Source organism: Alosa pseudoharengus, unplaced genomic scaffold (assembly GCF_046254945.1).
Source record: "Alosa pseudoharengus isolate Yale_2024_CS ecotype anadromous, Long Island Sound unplaced genomic scaffold, YU_APseudo_1.1 YU_APseudo_1.1_scf_20, whole genome shotgun sequence".
Classification (NCBI taxonomy): domain Eukaryota; kingdom Metazoa; phylum Chordata; class Actinopteri; order Clupeiformes; family Clupeidae; genus Alosa; species Alosa pseudoharengus.
In genome coordinates, this window is record NW_027468664.1 from 16,146,915 (window position 1) to 16,169,967 (window position 23,053).

Here is a 23,053-nt window from a genome sequence, read left to right on the forward strand (position 1 = left end):
AGGCACCTGATCCCTCACTGCTCCCCGAGCGCCGCTGTTGTAGCAGGCAGCACTGAACTCCATTGGGAACACGAGAAAGGCTGCGCTTCAAAAGATCCACAATCATACCGGTTCCTAAGAAGCCACATAACAGACCAGTGGACGATACTGTGACCCTAGCCCTGCACTCAGTATCTTGACAACCCCAACAAATATGTCCGAATACTGTTCCTGGGCTACAGCTCAGCTTTCAATACTGTTCAGCCCACCAAGCTAGTGGCTAAACTGGCAGGTCTTAGACTGCCCTCTCCCACCTGTAGTTGGATACTTACTTGACTTCCTAACCGAAAGATCACAGGTGGTTCAAGTGGGGATCTGGGTATCAACAGCACTGACCATCAGCACTGAGACCCCTCAGGCCTGCTGCCTCAGCCAGACTGTTTACACTACACCCATGACTGTCTATCTTCACATAAACTCAAACTCAAAGATTTACAAATTTGCAGACGACACATCCATCCATGGGGCTCATCAGGGGAAATGATGAGATGCAGTACAGACAGCAGGTGGACAGAATACTGGCCTATGGGGTGGAAAACTTGTTCTTGTCCTAAACACAGATAAGACCAAGGAACTCGTTCTTGATTTTCAGAAGAAAGCTGAAGGGGCATTACTGTGTGGTATGATAACACTACAGTAAAGGAAAAGAAGGTCCTCCTGAGGATTATTAAAATAGCAACGAGGATCATAGGGACACAGCTCCCCTCCATAGACTCCCTGTACACAGATCGCTGCAGGAACAAAATCAAATCAATTCTCCAGGATCCACATCACCCAAGTCACTCTCTGTTTAGGTGGAGAAGCTCTGGCCGTGTGCTGAGATATCATAGTCCAGAGAGCATAAGGGCAAGAAGAAAGCGTTTTCAAAACAGCTTCTACCCAGCAGCCATCAGACTGCTGGCTAAGGACATCGTATCTGGTTTAAAATACCCTGTCCCACCTCAGACTCAGACTTTGACACATTAGGACCGTACGCTCACGCATACACACACACACGCAGGGCCGGCCCGAGGCATAAGCGAACTAAGCGGCTGCTTGGGGCCCCCTGGCCAAGTGACATTAATGAATGAATAAATGAAACAATTAATAATTCAAAACAAGAAAATTCTGATTTCATGATCAATATGCCTGCCTACCTCTACTGTGTCTGCCAGCCTTTGAGTCACGCGCATAAACTAGACACCTCGGGACGGGTGCATAGACAATTCGTGCAGACACTGCATCAAGTTCAAAAATCGGAAGAGACGGTAGCAGCTAATGTTAAGAAAAGTCACAAAAAAGGACATATCCCTCTGGTGCCGAAAACAGAAAGAAGAAAATGACAGAGGAGGAGAAAAATAATACAGGTATGTTTGCATGATTATTTACAGTTGTTACATGTTTTGTGCTTGCGGTAGCTAGCTAGTCATGATCTAATATAAGCCATCACCAGAGCTAAATCTCCGCCATCAACGGAGAAATGTCTCCCATTAATATATATCTAGATATATCTATATTTATTTTTTTCAGAGACACTTATATTAGATCATGACAGCTAGTTAGCTACCTCAAGCACAAAACATACTGTAAATAATCATGCAAAACATACCTGTATCTTGCTCGTTTTTCTCCTCCTCTGTCATTTTCTTCGTTCATTACCGTCTCTTCCGATTGTTGAACTTGATGCAGTGTCTGCACGAATTGTATATGCACCCGAGGTGTCTACTTTATGCGCGTGACTCAAAGGCTGGCAGACACAGTAGCAGTAGGCAGGCATATTAATCATGAAATCATAATTTTCTTGATTTGAATGATAATTGTTTCATTTATTCATTCATTGATGTCACTTGTTTACGTTATTTATTATGTAAAAAAAAAAAAAGAAACTCGATTGGGGGCCCCCTGGTGGCCAGGAGGCCCCAAGCAGCCGCTTAGTTCGCTTATGCCTCGGGCTGGCCCTGGTCATACGTATGATTACTGTGAATGTGTGTGTGTGTGTGTGTGTATCTGTTTGTGCACATGTGTGCACATGAACTGGGTTAACATGACCCCTGGAGGCAAATATACGGAAAAAATGGTCATCCTAGGTCCTACAGTTCTCAAGATATTCACAGAGAACTGTGTCTGGCCTACCCTCCTTTCGGGGGGTCCAGTCCAGCGGGGGGGCTACGGGCTACAGATCAAAACGAAAAATGACAGTTCCATGCTATCCATGTGGGGGTACATGCCCACCAAGTTTTGTGTACCCCGGTCTTTCAGTGTCCCGGGAATCCTTGTTGGTGTACGTCACTAAATGTACACATAAATTGTTTTATTGTAAGGCCCCCCATGAACGAAAGTACACAAAACTTGGCATGCATTCGGAGGGTGTCATAATGATCCTACACTTTCAATTTCGTGCAGTTTTGACCATGTCAGCCAGAGATATTGTGATGAAAACACCTAATTTTTTGCTTTTTAATTTTTAACTAGGTGGCGCTATACATGAAATAAGTGGTAATGGGATGGGTTGACATGGCCCCTTGAGATCAACATACAAAACAAAGGTGGACCTCCTAGGCCCTACGGTTCTCGAAATATTCACAGAAAACTGTCTCCGGCCACCTACAGGCCAGTTGGTGTATAGTAACATAAATTAATTTATTGTGTGGCCCCCCATGAACGGAATTCCACGAAACTTGGCGTGCATTCAGAGGGTGTCATAATGATCCTACACTTCCAATTTCGTGCAGTTTTGACTATGTTAGGTCACAGATACCTGCGATTACAACACCTCATTTTTACTTTTTTGTGTTTAACTAGGTGGCGCTATACATGAAATGAGTCGTTATGGAATGGGTTGACATGGCCCCTTGAGATCAACATACAAAAAAAAAATGGTCCTCCTAAACCTTACGGTTCTCGAGATATTCACAGAAAACTGTGTCTGCCCTACCCTCCTTTCGGGGGGTGCAGTCCAGCGGGGGGGCTACAGATCAAAACGAAAAACGATGGTTCCATGCTATCCATATGGGGTTACATGCCCACCAAGTTTCGTCTACCCCGGTCTTCCAGTGTCCCGGGAATCATTGACGAAAGTGGCGGTCATATAGGTTTAGTCAGATTTTTTTTTTTTTTTTTTTTTTTTTTTTTTCGCATGTCCAAATTTCCGTCAATGAGTCCCGTCAATTGCTGTTCGGGGGGCCCAGCACAGGGAGGGAGTGGCCCCCGGGGACGAAACAAAATTTTTCCGTAAAAGTCTAGTGGGGCTACATACCCACCAAATTTCATGTGCCCCGGTGGTTCGGTGTCCTGGGTATCGTTGACCAAAAATTCAGGAAGTAGATGACGAAAGAAAAAAAAAAAAAAAAAACTTTGACAATTCCTATATGACCGCTTCGCTAGCTTCGCTAGCGGCGGTCATAATAAATATTCATCATCATCATCATGGCTGCATTTCCAGTATTGGCGATAAGTAGTCGTTTGTCCACTAGATGGCGCATCGTTGCAGTGAGACGTAATTTTGTTGGAAGTTAAAAGTGGGTTGACTTGGGTTGAAAAACAATGACTTCATACAAGGACTACCGCAGAGAACTTCTAATAAGGATAGGACAATGTTCACATGAAATGTAATTCCCATTTCTTCTTGAAGCCGAAATAAATCTGAGGATGTTTATCGGACATGCTTGGTTTTTACTGCAGGTACGTTAATCTTATAATATCAATAAGGACCTAGGTAATGTTACCGTTAGCATTGGTTGAGTGATGGAGGCCAATTTGATTGATTGCATTTGTAGAAAACTATAATAGCAGCACTGTAATTGTATCTTTCGACTGTCATTTGTGTACGTGCTACAAAAATCATTCTGTGCAATGGAAGATTTACCAACGTTACACCGGTCTGATACAGTTTTGCCTATACATGCGCCTGTTTATTTTGTTTTAAGTGCGTGCAGGGTGTGAGAGGGGAATCGATGTGCTTTGATTCCAGCTTGGTAGTTGTAGTCTGTGAAATTAAAAAGCATGTGTGTGTGAAGTATCCAAACACCTTCATTTCATTATGGCTGCTTTAGCAACACACCTTAAAGCGATGGTTCGGAGTAATTTTACCCTAGGGTTCTTTGCACCATGACCCCGAGCCAAACACCCTCCCAGAACCTTTTTTCCCTTGGTCGAGCCCTGGTCGAGTAGCGCCGTCAGAAACGAATGACGTTCTGTAGTCATGATGGAACCAACTTTTATCTCGTAAATTACCCCACTAATAATGCCCTGAATGGTACGAAACTTCTGCAGTAGTACAACTACGACATTAAGTCCAATAACGAGGCATTAGAAAGTTTGTAAGTGCACCAGGAGTTTATTTAAATAAGACTTGCCTGATTATCTGCTACTATACCGCTGCGTCAACGTTTCTTCCGTGATTTGGGAAAAGCCTGTAAAAGTCCTTGCAGGAAGCGATTACATCAACGTTTTTTGGTATATCCAGTTTTAAATATTTTTTTTCCGAAGTGTTTACAACTTAGTAATAACTAATAATTGTTGCAAACTGGACTACGAACAAAATATTAGTGCATTCCTGGATCTACATCCTTATGCATGCTTCCTGCCAGGACTTTTACAGGCTTTTCCCAAATCACGGAAGAAACGTCGATGCAGCGGTATAGTAACAGATAATCAGGCAAGTCTTATTTAAACGCTGAAAGGCCTATATGATTCTAACTGTCTCACTAAATTGCATTATCCACACTCAATTCTCACTGGTATCTGCTAGACAACAAGTACCAAAACATGATTAGTTCATAGATTTCACATGTAAAATTCATTTTATACAACCCCACCTCCATCTTGCCTGTTCATAATTATGAGAAATTCTTGATTGTTTGTGTTATGTTTATGTTATGTGTGTGGGTGTGTGTGAGTGTGTGTGTGTGTGTGTGTGTGTGTGTGTGTGTGTGTGTGTGTGTGTGCGTGCCTGCGTATGTGCCTGTGCATGGAAGCGTACATATGTCTACTGTGTGAGTATGTGTCATGATTACTGTGAATGTGTGTGTGTGTGTGTATCTGTTTGTGCACATGTGTGCACATGAACTGGGCTAACATGACCCCTGGAGGCAAATATACGGAAAAAATGGTCATCCTAGGCCCTACGGTTCTCAAGATATTCACAGAGAACTGTGTCTGGCCTGCCCTCCTTTCGGGGGGTCCAGTCCAGCGGGGGGGCTACAGATCAAAACGAAAAATGACAGTTCCATGCTATCCATGTGGGGGTACATGCCCACCAAGTTTTGTGTACCCCGGTCTTTCAGTGTCCCAGGAATCCTTGTTGGTGTACGTCACTAAATGTACACATAAATTGTTTTATTGTAAGGCCCCCCATGAACGAAAGTACACAAAACTTGGCATGCATTCGGAGGGTGTCATAATGATCCTACACTTTCAATTTCGTGCAGTTTTGACCATGTCAGCCAGAGATATTGTGATGAAAACACCTAATTTTTTGCTTTTTAATTTTTAACTAGGTGGCGCTATACATGAAATAAGTGGTAATGGGATGGGTTGACATGGCCCCTTGAGATCAACATACAAAACAAAGGTGGACCTCCTAGGCCCTACGGTTCTCGAGATATTCACAGAAAACTGTCTCCGGCCACCTACAGGCCAGTTGGTGTATAGTAACATAAATGAATTTATTGTGTGGCCCCCCATGAACGGAATTCCACGAAACTTGGCGTGCATTCAGAGGGTGTCATAATGATCCTACACCTCCAATTTCGTGCAGTTTTGACTATGTTAGGTCACAGATACCTGCGATTACAACACCTCATTTTTACTTTTTTGTGTTTAACTAGGTGGCGCTATACATGAAATGAGTGGTTATGGAATGGGTTGACATGGCCCCTTGAGATCAACATACAAAAAAAAAATGGTCCTCCTAAACCTTACGGTTCTCGAGATATTCACAGAAAACTGTGTCTGCCCTACCCTCCTTTCGGGGGGAGCAGTCCAGCGGGGGGGCTACAGATCAAAACGAAAAACGATGGTTCCATGCTATCCATATGGGGTTACATGCCCACCAAGTTTCGTCTACCCCGGTCTTTCAGTGTCCCGGGAATCATTGACAGAAATTTGGACATGCGAAAAAGAAAAAAAAAAAAAAATCTGACTAAACCTATATGACCGCCGCTTCGCTGCGCGGCGGTCATAATAAACTCCTGGTGCACTTACAAACTTTCTAATGCCTCGTTATTGGACTAAAGGTCGTAGTTGTACTACTGCAGAAGTTTCGTACCATTCAGGGCATTATTAGTGGGGTAATTTACGAGATAAAAGTTGGTTCCATCACGACTGCAGAACGTCATTAGTTTTTGATAGCGCTACTCGACCAGGGTTCGACCAAGGGAAAAAAGATGAACTAAAGATGACTAAAACTTATGTAGCCTAGAAGAAGAAACATTCACAAAAAATCCATCCATCCAAAAATGACCTTTTTTTTTGATAGCTGTTGAAAACGGCATGGAACTGACAGAGATGTTTTTGTTTATTTATAAATAAATAAATAAATAAATAAATAAATAAATAAATAAATAAATAAAATTATGCTGATACCTTTTGCTTTACCCAAATACAATGTAGTCTACAGGTGTAAGTGACCTTTAATCAATCCAGTTGCAATGGATGAACTGTGATGAACTGCCCTACTTGTGATTGTTTAGAGATTTTAAAGGTTTTATAACAATGCTACATCTTCTTTGGCTATTCTACAATCTATTCACCTTTTCAGCACCAGTAGGCTACTTTCTGTGCAGCCGCACACACACACTCAGGCATGCCAAACAAGCATACACAAAAGTTTCAAGAGTGGGGGATGGAGTAAAATATGGAGACAAATTGAAGTGTGATTTATTTTCGCGGAACGGATGTACAGGACTGAGCAGCGGTCATATTTTGTACCGCTATGCGGTACATCTAGTTTTTTTATGAAACACATCAAACATCAACTTGAAGCTGTAACGGTTGTCTGTCATCCAATGTGCAAGTTCATGTACAGGTAATTTACATATAAAGGCGCAGGACATGAAAAAATAAGTAATCCCTATTTAACAATGTAGCCTAATTGATAAGGTAATGTCGGGAAATATGTCACCTTATGACACTGTAATAGGTAAAAACATAAAGCTGTAAGCATATTAAGCACCAAATTTGATACTGTAATGTTAATTTCTAACATTCTGTGTAACCTACTTGTATTTAGAACTAGGCCTACAGCTGATATCGAGCAATATACTGTTTCACCTTGTAGTGGTGCTCAACCTTAATATAGCTGGAAGCTTAAGTCAGAAGCAAGAGTTGTGCCCCGATTTTCTTAAAAACTTATGTTGCAGTAAAATACTTTACATTTTATAAAAGAGATACATGTGCACACACACATTGATGATTATTTCTCAGATCTGCTTTGAACTGACAGGTGGTTTAGCCATATTCCTGGTTTTGATCATTGTTGCCCCAGCCAACAATTTGGACTCCAAAAGATGTGAAAATTGAGCCCAGGTTAAATATAAGAGTTTCCTTTTAAAGTCCATGGCCAGATATGCTATAGTCCCATAGTATGATGATATAGTATGATATAAGTATACTAACAACAGTAAGTATAGTAACAGTACACTTCCATAAAATTATTTTTTTGTAACAGAAGTTATGTGGCAGGAAGGAACCAACTTTCTCTCTCTGACACATTTTGATTCCAGGAAAGTCTGGACTTCCCAAATTAACAGCTTGGTCAACTGCAATCTAGGTATTTCCAAACCTTGGTCATTAACAAAATGAGGCAATATTTCTGACAGCTATTTAAGCCTGGTTGAAATGCTGGACAATATGCAATACAGTTTTCTAGCAGACTCATGAAGCCATCAGCCATGAAAACCACCATTATCTCTGCCTTCTGCCTCATATCTATCAGGTAGGCCTACATCATTTGAATTAGTAGTAGTTTAATAATGATTACAACATGCATATTATTACACCTTTAAGTGAGATTGTGGTGATTTATTTCCCTTTGGTCATATTGGTTGTCTTTCTGCTTTGATAACAGCTTTGTTGCATGTTTTGACAAGAACGAAGGTAAGTGAATAATATGATTTAAAAAATCTGAATATATGCAAATTACATCAACATTGTGTGTTTAATTACAACAGTCATATGCCATCACGTTTGATTTAGTTTTATCTCAGCTGGTTTTGTAGTCTGAAACTTCACCTTTTTAAATAAAAAGATATACGTAGGTGGATTTGAAATGATGTCGGATGTAAAGTTGGCTAGACCATGATATGTTGCTATAGGATAATACAAATGAAGAGATGCTTCTGAATTGTTAATAGAATAGTGAATAGTTCTGAATTGTAGTGAATAGTACAGTCCACAGATAACATGAGAAAGGTGACTTCTGACTTACAGATGTTTATGAGTCTCTCTGGACCCGGAACATGGATATAGCGAACAGGACTCTGAATCTGGATTTCATGCAACACATGGAAGTCGGGGACCTGCCTGTGGACCGCTATCTCAACTTTACCATCCAAGACATCAATTATCTGGTGAAGGTGACAAAGATGCTGCGGAAAGTCAGTAACTCTGTGAAAAAACCTGATGACCTACGTCAGTTCTTCCAGGGCAGATTTAAAGGCTACAAGAGCTTCCGCGACAATCTTCTGAACATGTTTTTCCTTAAGGTACACACGCCTAATGTTTTTCAAACATTAAATTAATTGGTCATGTGTTTCTCTCTACACTTAAGATATTGTGCAATAAATGTAGACTCAAACAGAGAGAATGTAATATTTATGGTTAACCATTTCACAAAACACTTCTTCACAATAGCCTAGGCCTACTATGTCTCATGATGAATTTTAAAAGAAGGATGGTAGGCAACAAAAATGAAACTGAGCATGTTCAAGCAATATGCTTGTATGTCCAATGTATGTTATGTTGATATATTTGCATTTCACATTAATAGGGTGTATCTGACATCAAACCGACACCAGCCATGAGGAAGTACCTGTCTGACTACGAGACCATCATGTACACCAAAGAGCCCATCTATTTTGCTGTGTCTCTCCTACCATGCTCCCGACTATGGGGTTGGCTCGCAAACCAAGTAGACATGACGCAGACCAATGCTTACTTTGCCTGGAAGAAGGACAACATGGGCGGCCATCCTGAGAAGCACTACAAGGAGCTGCTCAACAAACATCTTGATACAGCCGATAAAGTATCAGAAGCGAACCGCATATTCCAAATGCAAATGCAAAATGAACACGACTTTTTTGCGTCTTCGTAAAATTAAGTTTTCTTTCCACAGTATAGTTGGCTTGACTGACTTAATGTGCAGGCAAAGTTCAGATTAATAAAACAATATTTAATTTAATATCAAGAGCTTATGATGATGTGATCACTGCTGTTACCCTTTTGATATTTCACACATCCACCATGTCATTAAAAGTTTAATTTCCCACCATCTCTTTGTAATGTCTTTTTTGGGGGTTACAAAATCTCAAGTTTTCAGAGGAGACATTTTGTTGTAATTTGATTGTAATGTGAGATTTAATTTATAAAAAGTTACAATTTAAAAACTTTATAGCCTACTTTCAACTGTGAATTTTATGAAACACCATCAAAGAATAAAAAATAGATAAGATGAAAGTATATTTTTGCAATGTAGTTACATTTGTACGTTTCTAAGATAAATATTTAAATAAAAAGCCAATTGAACCTCCACTACCAACTTCATATAAAAGTCCCTTGACTTGAAAGAAAGTTTAAAGAAATGGCGAAGGTCTTTAACACAATTAAGGAGTCTTTGTGTCTGGATGTGGGTGAGAATGGGGAGGAAAAAGTCCAAGAGTCCAAAAAACTGACACCAGAGTGTGCTATAACTGTGAATTACCAACAGGGGGCCTCAGTTAGCACAGAATGACACTTTTGATTTGAGTCACCAGCGGAGTTATCACACTGGTTCTTTTATTTCCTCTTTCACTTTCAGTCAGTATGAACTTATTACTTTCACTCTCGCTCCTCAGCAGCCATCAGCCATGAAAACCATTCTCTCTGCTTTCTGCTTCGTATCTATCAGGTAGGCTACATCAGTTGAATTAATAGTACATGTAGCCTATTACAGTTTTTCTCAGTCGCTTTGGTGCTTTTTGCAGATCAGAATGAAAATTCTCATAACTATTAGTTCAACCTCCACAACATTTAGTAATTTGTGCACATCATAGTAGCAAATTCTCCTTCCTCTGAACAAATTGCAAATGCTTTTGGACATGTATCAGTTGCTTTCATACAATTCTCTGCTGTTTTTTTCATTATCATTTGCTTATGTCATGTCAGCCAAAATGAACTATACTTATGGATACTGAATAGTCGTTCCCTATAAAACTAATAGTCTTCATTTCATTGCTTGAGTCATTACATACAAAATTGTTGAACTAGTTATCAAATTCTGTCACAATGCTGTAGAATTGCAAAGAGCATACAGTAAAAATGTACTCAGTGTCTTGTACTCACTTACTCCCCTAACTACAGCAATGTGTAACTTTACTGTAGTTTTCAAATGGCTGTACAAGTACTGTATAGTGCTGTCTTGAGCATGTTCAGGTAGTGTCACCGAGTTCTGCCCTTTTTATGCATTGGAAAACACTGAGAGAACTGTCATAATGAAAACATGACAAAGCCATTTGACTATCTTGTTCATAAACGATGGTGTCAAGACTTCTCATTTTGATGACACTGACAGTTTCACTGACATGAATACGTGCTTTTGAGGAATGGACTATCCATTTTGAGCAAGTGACGTGCTTTTGCAGGTCATCCACTAGGTTTTGCAGTTTTCACTAATTGTTTCGAGAAATGCACTAACTGCTGTGCAAATGTTAATAGTGATGTGAGAATAGCACCAAAGCGACTGAGAAAAACTGTAATGATTGCATGCATATTATTACACCTTTAAGTGAGGTAGTGGTGATTTATTTCCCTTTGTTCGTATTAAATTAGTTGTTTTTCTGCTTTTGTTACAGCTTTGTTGCATGTCATGACAAGAAGCAAGGCAAGTGAATAATATTATTTCAAAAATCAGTATAAGCACTATGCTGCCCTCGTACTGTAGCCTACTGCGTTACGAGCAGGCAGAACTGGACAGCTAACAGAAATGCACTGAATTTTAGAAACCCCTTTCCTTTATTACAATCATTTTCAACTTCTTTCCCAGATCACATGGAGACAAAGCACTGATCTCCATCTTAATGCTCTTTGTCTGCCTCTCATAGAGGACTGCATAGTGGCTAGTAATTATTAGAGTAGCCTACTCGCATAGACAGTGATAGGTTAAAGCTGGTGCTGAAAACTCGTTACAAAGATGGCAATTATGCTAAATCCTCTTGCTAGATGTATGATGACCAGTCAGTCGTATGTGTTTATAATGTAGCCTACTTGATCAATTTATTTTCTCTAAATTTTATGTATGAGTAGTATGTTGTTAATGTTGCAATAATTATTTGGAGCAATTCAACTATGAACCATAAACTGTGTGTTTAGATGTGATATGTGCAGCAAACAAGTGACTCTCTTACTCTTACATTGACCTCCATTGTATTAAAAGAGCACCACATGTGGTGCAAAGTGGTACTGCAGATCCAGCACAAATTTAGTGGATTTATAGACCATTTTTTTTTCAAAAATCTTATCTCAATAAAGAAACTCAGCAACAAGCCCAAATTTTGGACAGATGATCCTCACATACAGAATGGTATATGGTAAAATTTGTAAAAAAAATCCTGTCCAAGTGGTGAAATGCGAAGATGAAACGGGCTTTTTGAAAATCAAGCCCAATTTTAAAAAAAAATGTGACAATCTGACAATATGATAATGATAACAACCAAAGTTAATGCATGGACATGACCTTCTAATCATATATGAGGAAAAAATCGGATGAATTTGTGTCAGATATTTTTTGAATGAGAAACCCTCAAAGGTGTTTGTCTTTTCACATAATGAATTTATAGCCATTTTCAGAGCTTTGCAGAGGGGAAATTACACAAGATATGTCTGATCTGATTGGATTTTTTAATTCAATAGGAAAATTTACTTTTATCCACATAGTTTCACTAATGTGTGTGAAATACCAAAAGAGCCAATAATTTTGGAAGTTGAACAAAAAGGATTGCTCACCACAATGCTTAAAATGACTTGAAGCTTCAAAGGGTTGTAGTTTTGGAACCATTAGTGATACAGATATACAGATATATATTTAAGATGTATGCATAGGTCTGGTCTACAAACACCTGTGATTTTTTTAGAGAGGGTGACCTGTCAGCCACTGGGTGATTTGACACGGAATGACCCTGCTGTTTTAAAACTGTTTGTATATTCAACGTCCATGTCAAATCCATTTCCACTTTTTTTTTACCAATGCAAACTCCATCTATTTCTAAGGTTTTCATTGCTACCTGCTCCTCACAGCATGCATGTACGCACGCACACACACACACACAGACAAATGAGCCGTCAAATTAGTTTTTTTTATAGTTTTTTTGGGGTGTATCTAATTTAATTGGATGCATCCCCTCTAATAACATGCATTCTTATGGAAGGCAGAACAGGCACTATGCAAATTCCATCAACATTTTGTGTTTATTACAACATGAGTCATACAAAATCATATTTGATTTAGTTTTATCCCAGTTGGTTCTCTAGTTTGAAACTTTACCTTTTCAAATAACAAGACAGATATACCTATACGTATATGGATTTGAAATAATGGTGGATGGAATGTTGGCTGGACCATGATATGTTGCTATAGAATAAAAATGACCAGTAAATTAGTTGCTATTTCAGTCCACAGATAGCATGAGAAAGATGACTTTTGACTTACAGAGTGGAATGTTTATGAGACTCTCTGGACCTGGAGCCTGGATCTGGTGAACAGGACTCTGAACCTGGATTTCATACAGCACATGCAAGTAGGAGACCTGCCTGTGGATCGCTATGTCAACTTTACCATCCAAGACATCAATTACCTGGTGAAGGTGACAGAGATGCTGCGGAAACTCAGCAGTTCAGTGAAAGAACCTGCTGACCTACATCAGTTCTTCCAGGGCAGATATAAAAGCTACAAGAACTTCCGCGACTATCTTCTGAACATGTACTTCCTTAAGGTAAGCCTACACACTTCTGCTTTTTGAATTCTTCTGATGCTTCAAACCTTAAATGAATGGTGTACCTTAAGAACCTTAAGATCATTGTGTAATAAATGTAGACTCAAACAGAGAGAACGTAATATTTATGGTTAATCATTTCACGAAACACCTCTCCACAATAGCCTATATGTCTCATAATAAATCTTAAAAGATGGATGGTATGGCCACAGCTGTGGCACAACTGGCTGGGGCACCTGCACCGTACGCCGGCGACCCGGGTTCGATTCCCGCCCTGTGGTCCTATCCGGATCCCACCCCTGCTCTCTCTCCCATTCGCTTCCTGTCACTATCATTAAAGGCATAAAAAGGCCAAAAAAATATACTTTTTAAAAAAAAAAGATGGATGGTACCCAACAAAGTTGAAACTGAGTATGTTCAAGCAATTGGGGCAGCAGTGGCTAGCAATGCTAAGCACTTCGGACTTGTAACCGGAGGGTTGCTGGTTCGAACCCCGACCAGTAGGAACGGCTGAAGTGCCCTTGAGCAAGGCACCTAACCCCTCATTGCTCCCTGAGCGTTGCTGTTGTAGCAGACAGCTCACTGCGCCGGGATTAGTGTGTGCTTCACCTCACTGTGTGTTCACTGTGTGCTGAGTGTGTTTCACTAATTCATGGATTGGGATAAATGCAGAGACCAAATTTCCCTCACGGGATCAAAAGAGTATATATACTTACTTGTAATATTGTCATACTATTTGCATTTCACATTAGGGTGTATCTGACATCAAACCGACACCAGCCATGAGGAAGTACCTGTCTGACTACGAGACCATCATGAACACCAAAGAGCCCATCTATTTTGCTGTGTCTCTCCTACCATGCTCCCGACTATGGGGTTGGCTCGCAAACCAAGTAGACATGACGCAGACCAATGCTTACTTTGGCTGGAAGAAGGACAACACGGGCGGCAATCCTGAGAAGCACTACAAGGAGCTGTTCACCAAACATATTAATGTAACCGATAAAGTATTAGAAGCTTACCGTATATTCCGAATGCAAATGCAGAATGAACATGACTTTTTTGCATCTTCGTAAAATAAAGTTTTCCTTCCACAGTTGAGTTGGCTGTGGTGCTGAACACATGTCTCACTTAATGTGCAGGTAAAGTTCAGATTAATAAAACAATATGGAATTTATTATCAAGAGGTTATGATGATGTGATCATACTGTTGTCCTTTCGGTATTCTATTTCACACGTCCACCATGTCATTAAAAGTTACTTTTACATTTAGTGAAATTAAAGTTTCATTTCACACCATCTCTTTGTAATGATTTTGTTTTTGCTTTTTTTTTTTGGGGGGGGGGTTAAAAAAATTGGGTTTTCAGATGAGGAAACTCTTTATTGAAACTTTTGTCTGTGTATTATTATGAAACACACTCAAGGAATAAAAAAGAGATGATGAAAGCACATTTTTACAATGTACTGTAAGCTACATTTGATGTTTCTATGTGTTGCCGGGTGCATTAGTTGACTTATTGCAGTCAATCCAGAGGAATAAAAAAAAAAAATTATCCTCCAACTATAGCCTATTTCATATAAAAATCCCTTGCTCCATGCGACTTTAACACAATTAAAGACCTGCAGTCTTTGGCAGAGGTGTAAAAGTCTGGCTTAAGAAAGTAAAAGTCCTGCCATGAATTGGATCTACTTGTGCACGTAACACAGATGATTTCACTAATTAGATGATCTACCTGGCTTAAGAGTTGTGCTAACTAGAATCAGCTGATTTAAGTGAATGGTTGGAAGGAACAAAAATGTGGCACGACTTTTACTTTTTGAAGCCGGACATTTACACCTCTGGTCTTTGGAGGGGTTGCTAATTTCAAGGATTGGTGCTCATGTGCATGTGTCTGGATGTGCTAAGTATGACATCAGAAAGATGTCAGAAAGTAGGATGAGAATGGGGAGGAAAATAGAATCCACCCAGTTGAGTACCTGACAACCTGCAGAGCATAGTATAAGTATATATACTCTTTTGATCCCGTGAGGGAAATTTTGTCTCTGCATTTATCCCAATCCGTGAATAGTGAAACATACTCAGCACACAGTGAACACACAGTGAGGTGGAGCACACACTAATCCCGACACAGTGAGCTGCCTGCAACAACAGCGGCGCTCGGGGAGCAGTGAGGGGTTAGGTGCCTTGCTCAAGGGCACTTCAGCCGTTCCTACTGGTCGGGGTCGAACCGGCAACCCTCCGGTTACAGGTCCGAAGCCCTAACCAGTAGGCCACGGCTACCCCCTCATATGCCATACCTGTGGAACAGCAGGGGGCCTCGGTCAGCACAGAATGACTCATGCCTTGTGATTTGAGCCACCATAGAGAGCTGAGTCAATGTCATAATTTTATTTCTATCAGAAAGACTCAGGGAGGTACAATGAAAGTTAACACACGTTTTAATCCATCAAAGGATATACAAAAGGCAAAAGCAACAATAAGACAGTCTTTGGCATAGGCCCCGTCCAAGGTCCTGGTCACCGAGTGTGCAGACCCTTGCAGATCCTGCCGGTATGAGACGGCAGGGGCGGAGCCTACCCCCTGGACATCTGGACAAGGCCAAACTGGTGGTGGTTAGGGAGGGAGGGTGGGAACATCGAAAGTCGGCACCTGAAAGCAACAGGCAGGTGCAAACTAAAGTGATTATAAAGGCTGATGCAGACTGGTGATTGGTCGGAAGTAATGAATGAATGAGTGACGCATTGAGTCTTCCTGACAGAACTTAACGCTAACGCTTCCATTTCCTCTTTCACTCTTGGTTTTACAGAGCATGTCTGGCCCTTGCTCCTCACAAGCAATAGGGAATAAATCAAGTACATCAGTTATATTACAGGAGAACTCTGGCAGGTTCCAACATAGGGCACTGTTGTTTAAGTACTGTTAGTACAGGATGCTAGAAAGCTGTACTATGGGGACATATCTGCATCTGCATCTTAACAGGCTCAAAATGTCATTACAAGTGCAACGTGAACATGTGAATTTAACCCCGTTAACTCCTTTCCCCCATTTCCACTGCTTCTTCACAATTACTGAGTGCACACGGCCTTGCCACACATTAACACTCATACCTTGTCAGGAGCATGATGCAGCCATTTTCATTTATGGAACATTTCCCAATTTATCAGCTTGGTCAATTCTGAGTAAGCTACCAATGCGTAAGTATTCTGAGAAAGTTCTTATTTCTAATGGTCAGCTCATTTGGCCAAGTATTGCTTTCTTTTTCTCTGTGACACATTTTCATTCATGGAACATTTCACCATCTATCAGCTTGGTCAATTCTGAGTGACCTATGTAAGTATTCTGAGAAAGTGCTTATTTCTAACTGTCCCAAGAGTGGGCAGCACTTCTGAGAGCTAAGCAGGACTGAAATGTCGGAAAAGTTTGCACATGCTTGGACAGTGTGCTATCTAAGCATTTTACAGAAACAAGGAGCTATCAGCCATGAACATTACCATTCTGACTACTTTTATATATATATATATATATATATATATTTGTATATTTTTAATCAGTTACATCGAAGGAGAACTCTGGCAGGTTTTAACATATAGGGCGCTGTTGTTCGATGTCACTGAATACTGTTGGTACAGGACGCTACAAAGCTATACTATGGGGACATATCTGCCTCTGCATCTTATCAAAATGTCATTACAAGTGCTGTGCAAAATTAACAGTATGCAAACTATGTGTGTTTAACTCATGCCTTTTCTCAATTTCCAATGTAACGTCACAATTACTGTGTGACGTTAAACACACATAGTGTTGTCAATCTATACATCAATCCATCAATTTGACCAACTTGATAAAGGGGAACCTATGATATTTTTCCATTCAGTGCAATTGTGGACAAATTAACCCATTTAAGCCCAAATTTTTCCCAGACATGCAAATATGCAAATCATGTGTTATTAGCAACCCTTTGAAGTAATCAATATTTTTTTTTTTTTTTTAATGTAGAAAAGTAGATGAAAAAGTGAGTTTTATTATAATATATATATATATATATATATATATAATATATTTATTTATAATATGCGTATACTCAATTAAAGGTTGCTCAAATTGCTTTTTTATTAAAATAAAGGTATTCTGACAGGACTTTTCAAACTGTTATGAACACTGAGACCAATGGTAATAATAAATATGAAAAATATGTAAACATTGTTTATTTACCAGGAGCTTCGGCTCGTTAAAATAGAACCCTGAATGTGTATGTCTGTGCGTGCGTGTGTGTCTGCATGTATATATATATATATATATATATATATATATATATATATATATATATATACGCACACACACACACACACACACACACACAATATGCACACTTACTCTCACACCTCATGCAGATACACACACAGACCATATACAACAACTCTCACAACAACACACAGACACAAACACACACACAGACATACACACTCACACACACACACAGATATACACACTCACACACACAGATACACACTCACATACACACACACAGACATACACATATATGTATGTGTGTGTGTGTGTGTGTGTGTGTATCTGCAGGTGGGTGTGTGAGAGCAGCAGGCAAAGTGCATGTCGCGTGCAATGTGAAGTCCCCTTGAGTGTGTATGTCTGTGTGAGTGTGTGTGTGTGTGTGTGTGTTTGTGTCTGTGTGTGTGTGAGTGTGTATGTCTGTGTGTGTGAGTGTATATCTGTGTGTGTGTGTGTGTGTGTGTATTTGTGTGTGTGTGTGAGTGTGTATCTGTGTGTGTGAGTGTGTATATCTGTGTGTGTGAGTGTGTATGTCTGTGTGTGTGTTTGTGTCTGTGTGTGTGTGAGTGTGTATGTCTGAGTGTGTATATCTGTGTATGTGAATGTATATCTGTGTGTGTGTGTATGTGTGTATTTGTGTGTGTATGTGTGTATTTGTGTGTGTGTGTGTATTTGTGTGTGTGTGTGTGTGTGTGTGTGTGTGTGTGTATCTGTCTGTGTGTGTGTGTGTGTGAGTGTGTATCTGTGTGTGTGAGTGTGTATATCTGTGTGTGTGAGTGTGTATGTCTGTGTGTGTGTTTGTGTCTGTGTGTGTGTGAGTGTGTATGTCTGAGTGTGTATATCTGTGAATGTGAGTGTATATCTGTGTGTGTGTGTGTATGTGTGTATTTGTGTGTGTGTGTGTGTGTGTGTGTATGTGTGAGTGTGTATGTCTGTGTGTATGTGTGTGTGTGTGTGTGTGAGTGTGTATATTTGTGAGTGTGTATGTGAGTGTGTGTGTATTTCTGTGTGTGTGAATATGTATGTGTGTGTGTGTGTGTGTGTGTGCATGTGTGTGTGAGAATATGTGTGCGTGTGTGTGTGAATGTGTGTGTGTGTGTATGTCTGTGAGTGTGTGTGTCTGTGTGTGTGAATATGTGAATACTGTATGTGTAAGTGTGTGAGTGTATGTCTGTGTGTGTGTGTGTGAGTGTGTATATCTGTGTGTATGTGTGTTTGAGTATGTATGTGTGTGTGTATCTGTGTGTGAGTGTGTGTATGTGTGTGTGTATGTCTCTGTATGCGTGTATGTATGAGTATGTGTATGTGTGTGTGTTTGTAGGTGTAGAAGTATGTGTGCATCTAGATACAACATTCTATCCCACCGGTCACTATTGTGACCGTTAACATGTTTACTCATTCTGCAAACACACCAAAGACATTTGAATAATTATACATTTATATATCATAACTAGACACCTTAAAGACCATGTGTACAAAACATATTTGTCCTGTGTTTATTTTAACATACTTTAAAAACCTTTTATTTGGGAGCTGTGAGGCCGTCATCCTCTTCTCAAGGTGCAACCAGGAAGTAAACAGCTCTGGTCATGTGACAATTTACTCAAAACATTTGACACTGCACACATTTCATTGAAACACTCTGTTGTTTCAATATTTACTGAAAGAGTATTGGGATATTGCCCAGTTACAGTTTTAGAGGCTTATGAGTACATTTTTTTTTTCGGTCACAATTGTGACCGATGGGGTGAAATGGGTTAAGAATACTGGTGGTTTTACTAGTTGTAGTAGTGAATTATCCACACTCCTTCCATAATCTGACACAATTTACATTAAATGCCATGGAATTTCCTTACCTTGTGAAATTGATGATATTTAAACTGTGTGTGTGTGTGTGTGTATGTGTGTGTGTGTGTGTGTGTTGGGGGGGGGGGTGTAAAGTACTCACTTTACAGGTTCCACCTAAAGTTGATCATTTTGATGGATTAATTTAGGCCCACTGAACCGTGGTGTTTTAGTTAAGCACATGGTGGTCATCCCATCCATTGAAATTCCTTGTGATGTTTCAATCCAGTCAAGAACACAAGAGGGCAGTGTTGTCCACTAATATGGACACTTCTGTAATAACTCTCAAAATAGGCCATCATCTTATATCTGCTAAGTAAGTCCATTCTCTCCACCATTGGAACACAGAACAATCTGTGCCTTCACAGTGTGCTCATACCATGTGTCAGGTCTTACATCATTCTGTATTATTCCACATCTTTACTGTAACATATATGAGATAAAAAAAGGCTTTAAGGAAAGTTTGTATACGTTTTAATAGTGGCATGTAACAAATCGAATGAAACCAAAAGCAGAAACTTTTTTGTGCACCAATCATGTATTGGATGATTGGATTGTGAGTAAAGCAGGAGAGAAAAAGTATCAATTTAATTTTGGCTGATCTAGTTGTACTGCTACATTAGTGACGTCCATACGTCTAGCATCATGTTCTTTGGCAGGTGAGAAAACTGTGTGGTTAATGCCCATTTCTTAGGCATACGAAAATGTGACTGGGAGTAAAGGATCAAGAACCATCTGAGACAACACAAAAAAACCTTTTACTTACAGTTGTAGATAGTTCTACTTCCAATGCCGTGTAGAAATAGAATAGTGCTGTGAGAATCATGTTCTTTGATTTCTCAAGTGCTTTTAACACCATCCAACCCCTCAGACTGGGAGACAAGCTCTTGCAGATGGGTGTGGACGCTCACCTGGTAACCTGGATTACAGACTACCTGACCGAGCGACCACAGTTCGTCAGACTGAAGAACTGTCTCTCTGACACTGTGATCAGCAGCACCGGAGCGCCACAGGGAACTGTGCTCTCTCCAGTCCTGTTCACCCTGTACACATCTGACTTCTGCTACAACACCTAGTCATGCCACATGCAGAAGTTTTCTGACGATACTGCAATTGTGGGGTGTATCAGGGACGAGCAAGAGGAGGAGTACAGGAGTCTGGTGGAGGACTTTGTGCAATGGTGCAAACTCAATCACCTTCAACTCAACACTTCAAAGACCAAGGAGATGGTGGTGGATTTCCGCAGGTCTAAGCCCGCTCTGCTACCAGTCTCCATTGATGGGGTCAATGTGGAGGTGGTAAGCACCTACAAGTATCTGGGTCTCCACCTGGACAATAAACTGGACTGGTCAGCCAACACTGACGCACTCTACAAGAAAGGGCAGAGCAGGCTGTACTTCCTGAGGAGGCTGCGGTCCTTCAATGTGTGCAGCAAGCTCCTCAGGATGTTCTACCAGTCTGTTGTGGCCAGCGTCCTCTTCTATGCAGTGGTATGCTGGGGAGGAAGCACAAAGAAGAAGGATGCGGGGCGACTTGACAGGCTGGTAAGGAAAGCTGGCTCTGTAGTGGGAGCTGAACTGGAGTTCATCACTTCAATATCTGACAAAAGGACCCTGAACAAACTGATCAACATCTTGGACAATGAATGCCATCCACTCTACAGCACTATTAAAAAGCAAAAGAGCTTGATCAGCTGGAGACTTCGCTCACTGCCATGCACAACTTAAAGGCTGAGGAAGTAATTTGTCCCCAGGGCCATTGAACTGTTTAATGCTTCACTAAAGGGAAGAGGAGAGATAGACTTCTCTGCTTAGTCTGTCTGCCTATCCACCCTCTCCATGTTTGGGTACTGACTGCTACTGCTTTACTACTGTTTTACTACTGTTTTACTAATGTCCACAGCCTATTGTTTTTACTACTGTTTTCCTGCTACACTGTTTTTCATGCTATATTAGTACACATGATCAATGGCTTCTGCTACAATACTGAATGGCTGTAACCCTATTACCTCAACCTGTTCTTGCACTGACATCGTTTTTTATAGTTTTTTTTATAGACATTACCTATAGACTATTTGTCCATATTATTTATGCTGGTCTCTAGACCTTATTATTGCACTGTTGCACTGTTGGACTAATGTTGGACTACTTTTTGCACCTTCACCATGACTCTCACTCTCTTGAGCACATTACCATGCACACATAACTAAAGGACTACTGTTGGACTACTTTTTGCACCTTCACCATGACACTCACTCTCTTATGCACCTTACCATACACACAGAACTACAGGACTACTGTTGGACTACTTTTGCACCTTCACCATGACACTCACTCTCTTGAGCACCTCACCATGCACACAGAACTACAGGCCCTGTCACTACAAGCGTCTCATGCTTGATCACCCTCAAGCACACTGGATTTTTACATTTAATTTATATAGTATATTTAGTATTTAGTTTTGTTAGTTTTTCTTATCTCCTACTGTCTCTATTGTACAGTGGAGTTTGGTTATATGTATATACTTATACTTATATTTACCATTTCTGCTGTAAGTGCATGTTGTGTGTGATGTCTGTATGCTACTGAGACTCCCTTAATTTACCTTAGGGATCAATAAAGTATCTATATCTATCCATCTATCTAGAAATAAATCAAACATCACCACAAAATAGAATACATTATTCATGTCATAGACCTTTAGTGCTGTTAACATTCAGTTTCTTTCAGATTCAAGATCTTTGGGAAAGTGAAAAAAAAACTGTTTGTATTCAGGTCCCACCGGACCCACGACTCATCGGAGACAGACAGATGAGTCCACACAATTTATAATAGAGACCTGACCAGCTATAGGGTCATTTCCAGTTACGCCAAAGAATGAATTCACTGAGGACTGAATTCACTCCCCCTTCCAGCTGAAATAAACTCCATATCACATACAAGGCTGATACTCACTCTTTTATTTTCAAATAAGTCTCATTTGTATAAAACTGTGCTCTGTTCTATGCAAAAGGGACCACACACTGGCGCGTCCACCTGCAAACACTTACAACGCTCTCACAAGTATCTTCAGGATTAAGCAACATTTGTTTACAGTGCAGGACAACAACAATAACAACAGCTATGAAGTAATAACTCTCCTGTAATACTGATGTACAAAAACAAAGGGCTTCATGTGGTTTGAGGGGTTTCACCATCAATTAGACCCCCCAAGCACAGTTAAGCCTTGCACTGACATTGCAGTGTGGAGTTGATCTAAACATATGTGTCTTCAGGGGAGATACGATTGAAACCAGAGTGTGAGATGTGGTACAAGGTTTTGATCAGTTGTAATTTAGTTTTGTTCCCCCCGCACTGTGAGGTCAGTTCTGTCTGAGGCTGTAGGGAAACTGGTTTATGATTAATATGTAGGCACTTGGCATTAAGTTGACAACCAAAGAGGCATTCCAAAGGTTATTTTTGAAAACTAATCTGCTAACTTGCTGAATGCTAATGAACTTGTTCACTGAAGTATTGGCGACATATTTGGTGGTCCTTTTTGGGTGGTGTCTGACCTTGAGAAAAAAACCTTTATAGCACTGGGATCCTAGTGGGAATTAGACGTCCATCTCCCCTTTATATGACTGTGTACCATAGAAATGAACTTATTTTTTTTTTAAATATCTATAAATGTACCTTAAAATAACATAATGCTGCATATAGCGTGTCTTTAAAAACAT

The 23,053-nt window shown here is 40.2% G+C and overlaps 2 protein-coding genes across 2 annotated transcripts; both read left to right on the forward strand.

Annotated features, from left to right (window-relative positions):
- Nucleotides 1–7,894: 7,894 nt before the first annotated feature.
- On the forward strand, nt 7,895–9,437 carry LOC143136633 (uncharacterized). The gene is made up of 4 exons (XM_076297350.1): nt 7,895–7,954; nt 8,087–8,115; nt 8,449–8,723; nt 9,008–9,437. Exons 1-4 carry the CDS (start codon nt 7,896–7,898, stop codon nt 9,329–9,331), a joined length of 687 nt encoding a protein of 228 aa, XP_076153465.1. The 5' UTR covers nt 7,895; the 3' UTR covers nt 9,332–9,437.
- Nucleotides 9,438–10,046: 609 nt separating this feature from the next.
- On the forward strand, nt 10,047–14,501 carry LOC143136634 (uncharacterized). The gene is made up of 4 exons (XM_076297351.1): nt 10,047–10,123; nt 11,067–11,095; nt 12,922–13,202; nt 13,955–14,501. The coding sequence occupies exons 1-4, from the start codon at nt 10,083–10,085 to the stop codon at nt 14,276–14,278; spliced, it is 675 nt and encodes a 224-aa protein (XP_076153466.1). The 5' UTR covers nt 10,047–10,082; the 3' UTR covers nt 14,279–14,501.
- Nucleotides 14,502–23,053: the final 8,552 nt, after the last annotated feature.

Coding starts and splice junctions, on each gene's coding strand:
- LOC143136633 (XM_076297350.1), top strand. CDS start 7,896: ATGAAGCCATCAGCCATGAAAACCACCATTATCTCTGCCTTCTGCCTC. Junction 8,116..8,448: donor ATGTTTTGACAAGAACGAAG/GTAAGTGAATAA, acceptor TCTGACTTACAG/ATGTTTATGAGTCTCTCTGG. Junction 8,724..9,007: donor TGAACATGTTTTTCCTTAAG/GTACACACGCCT, acceptor TCACATTAATAG/GGTGTATCTGACATCAAACC.
- LOC143136634 (XM_076297351.1), top strand. CDS start 10,083: ATGAAAACCATTCTCTCTGCTTTCTGCTTCGTATCTATCAG. Junction 10,124..11,066: donor TTCTGCTTCGTATCTATCAG/GTAGGCTACATC, acceptor CTTTTGTTACAG/CTTTGTTGCATGTCATGACA. Junction 11,096..12,921: donor ATGTCATGACAAGAAGCAAG/GCAAGTGAATAA, acceptor TTTGACTTACAG/AGTGGAATGTTTATGAGACT.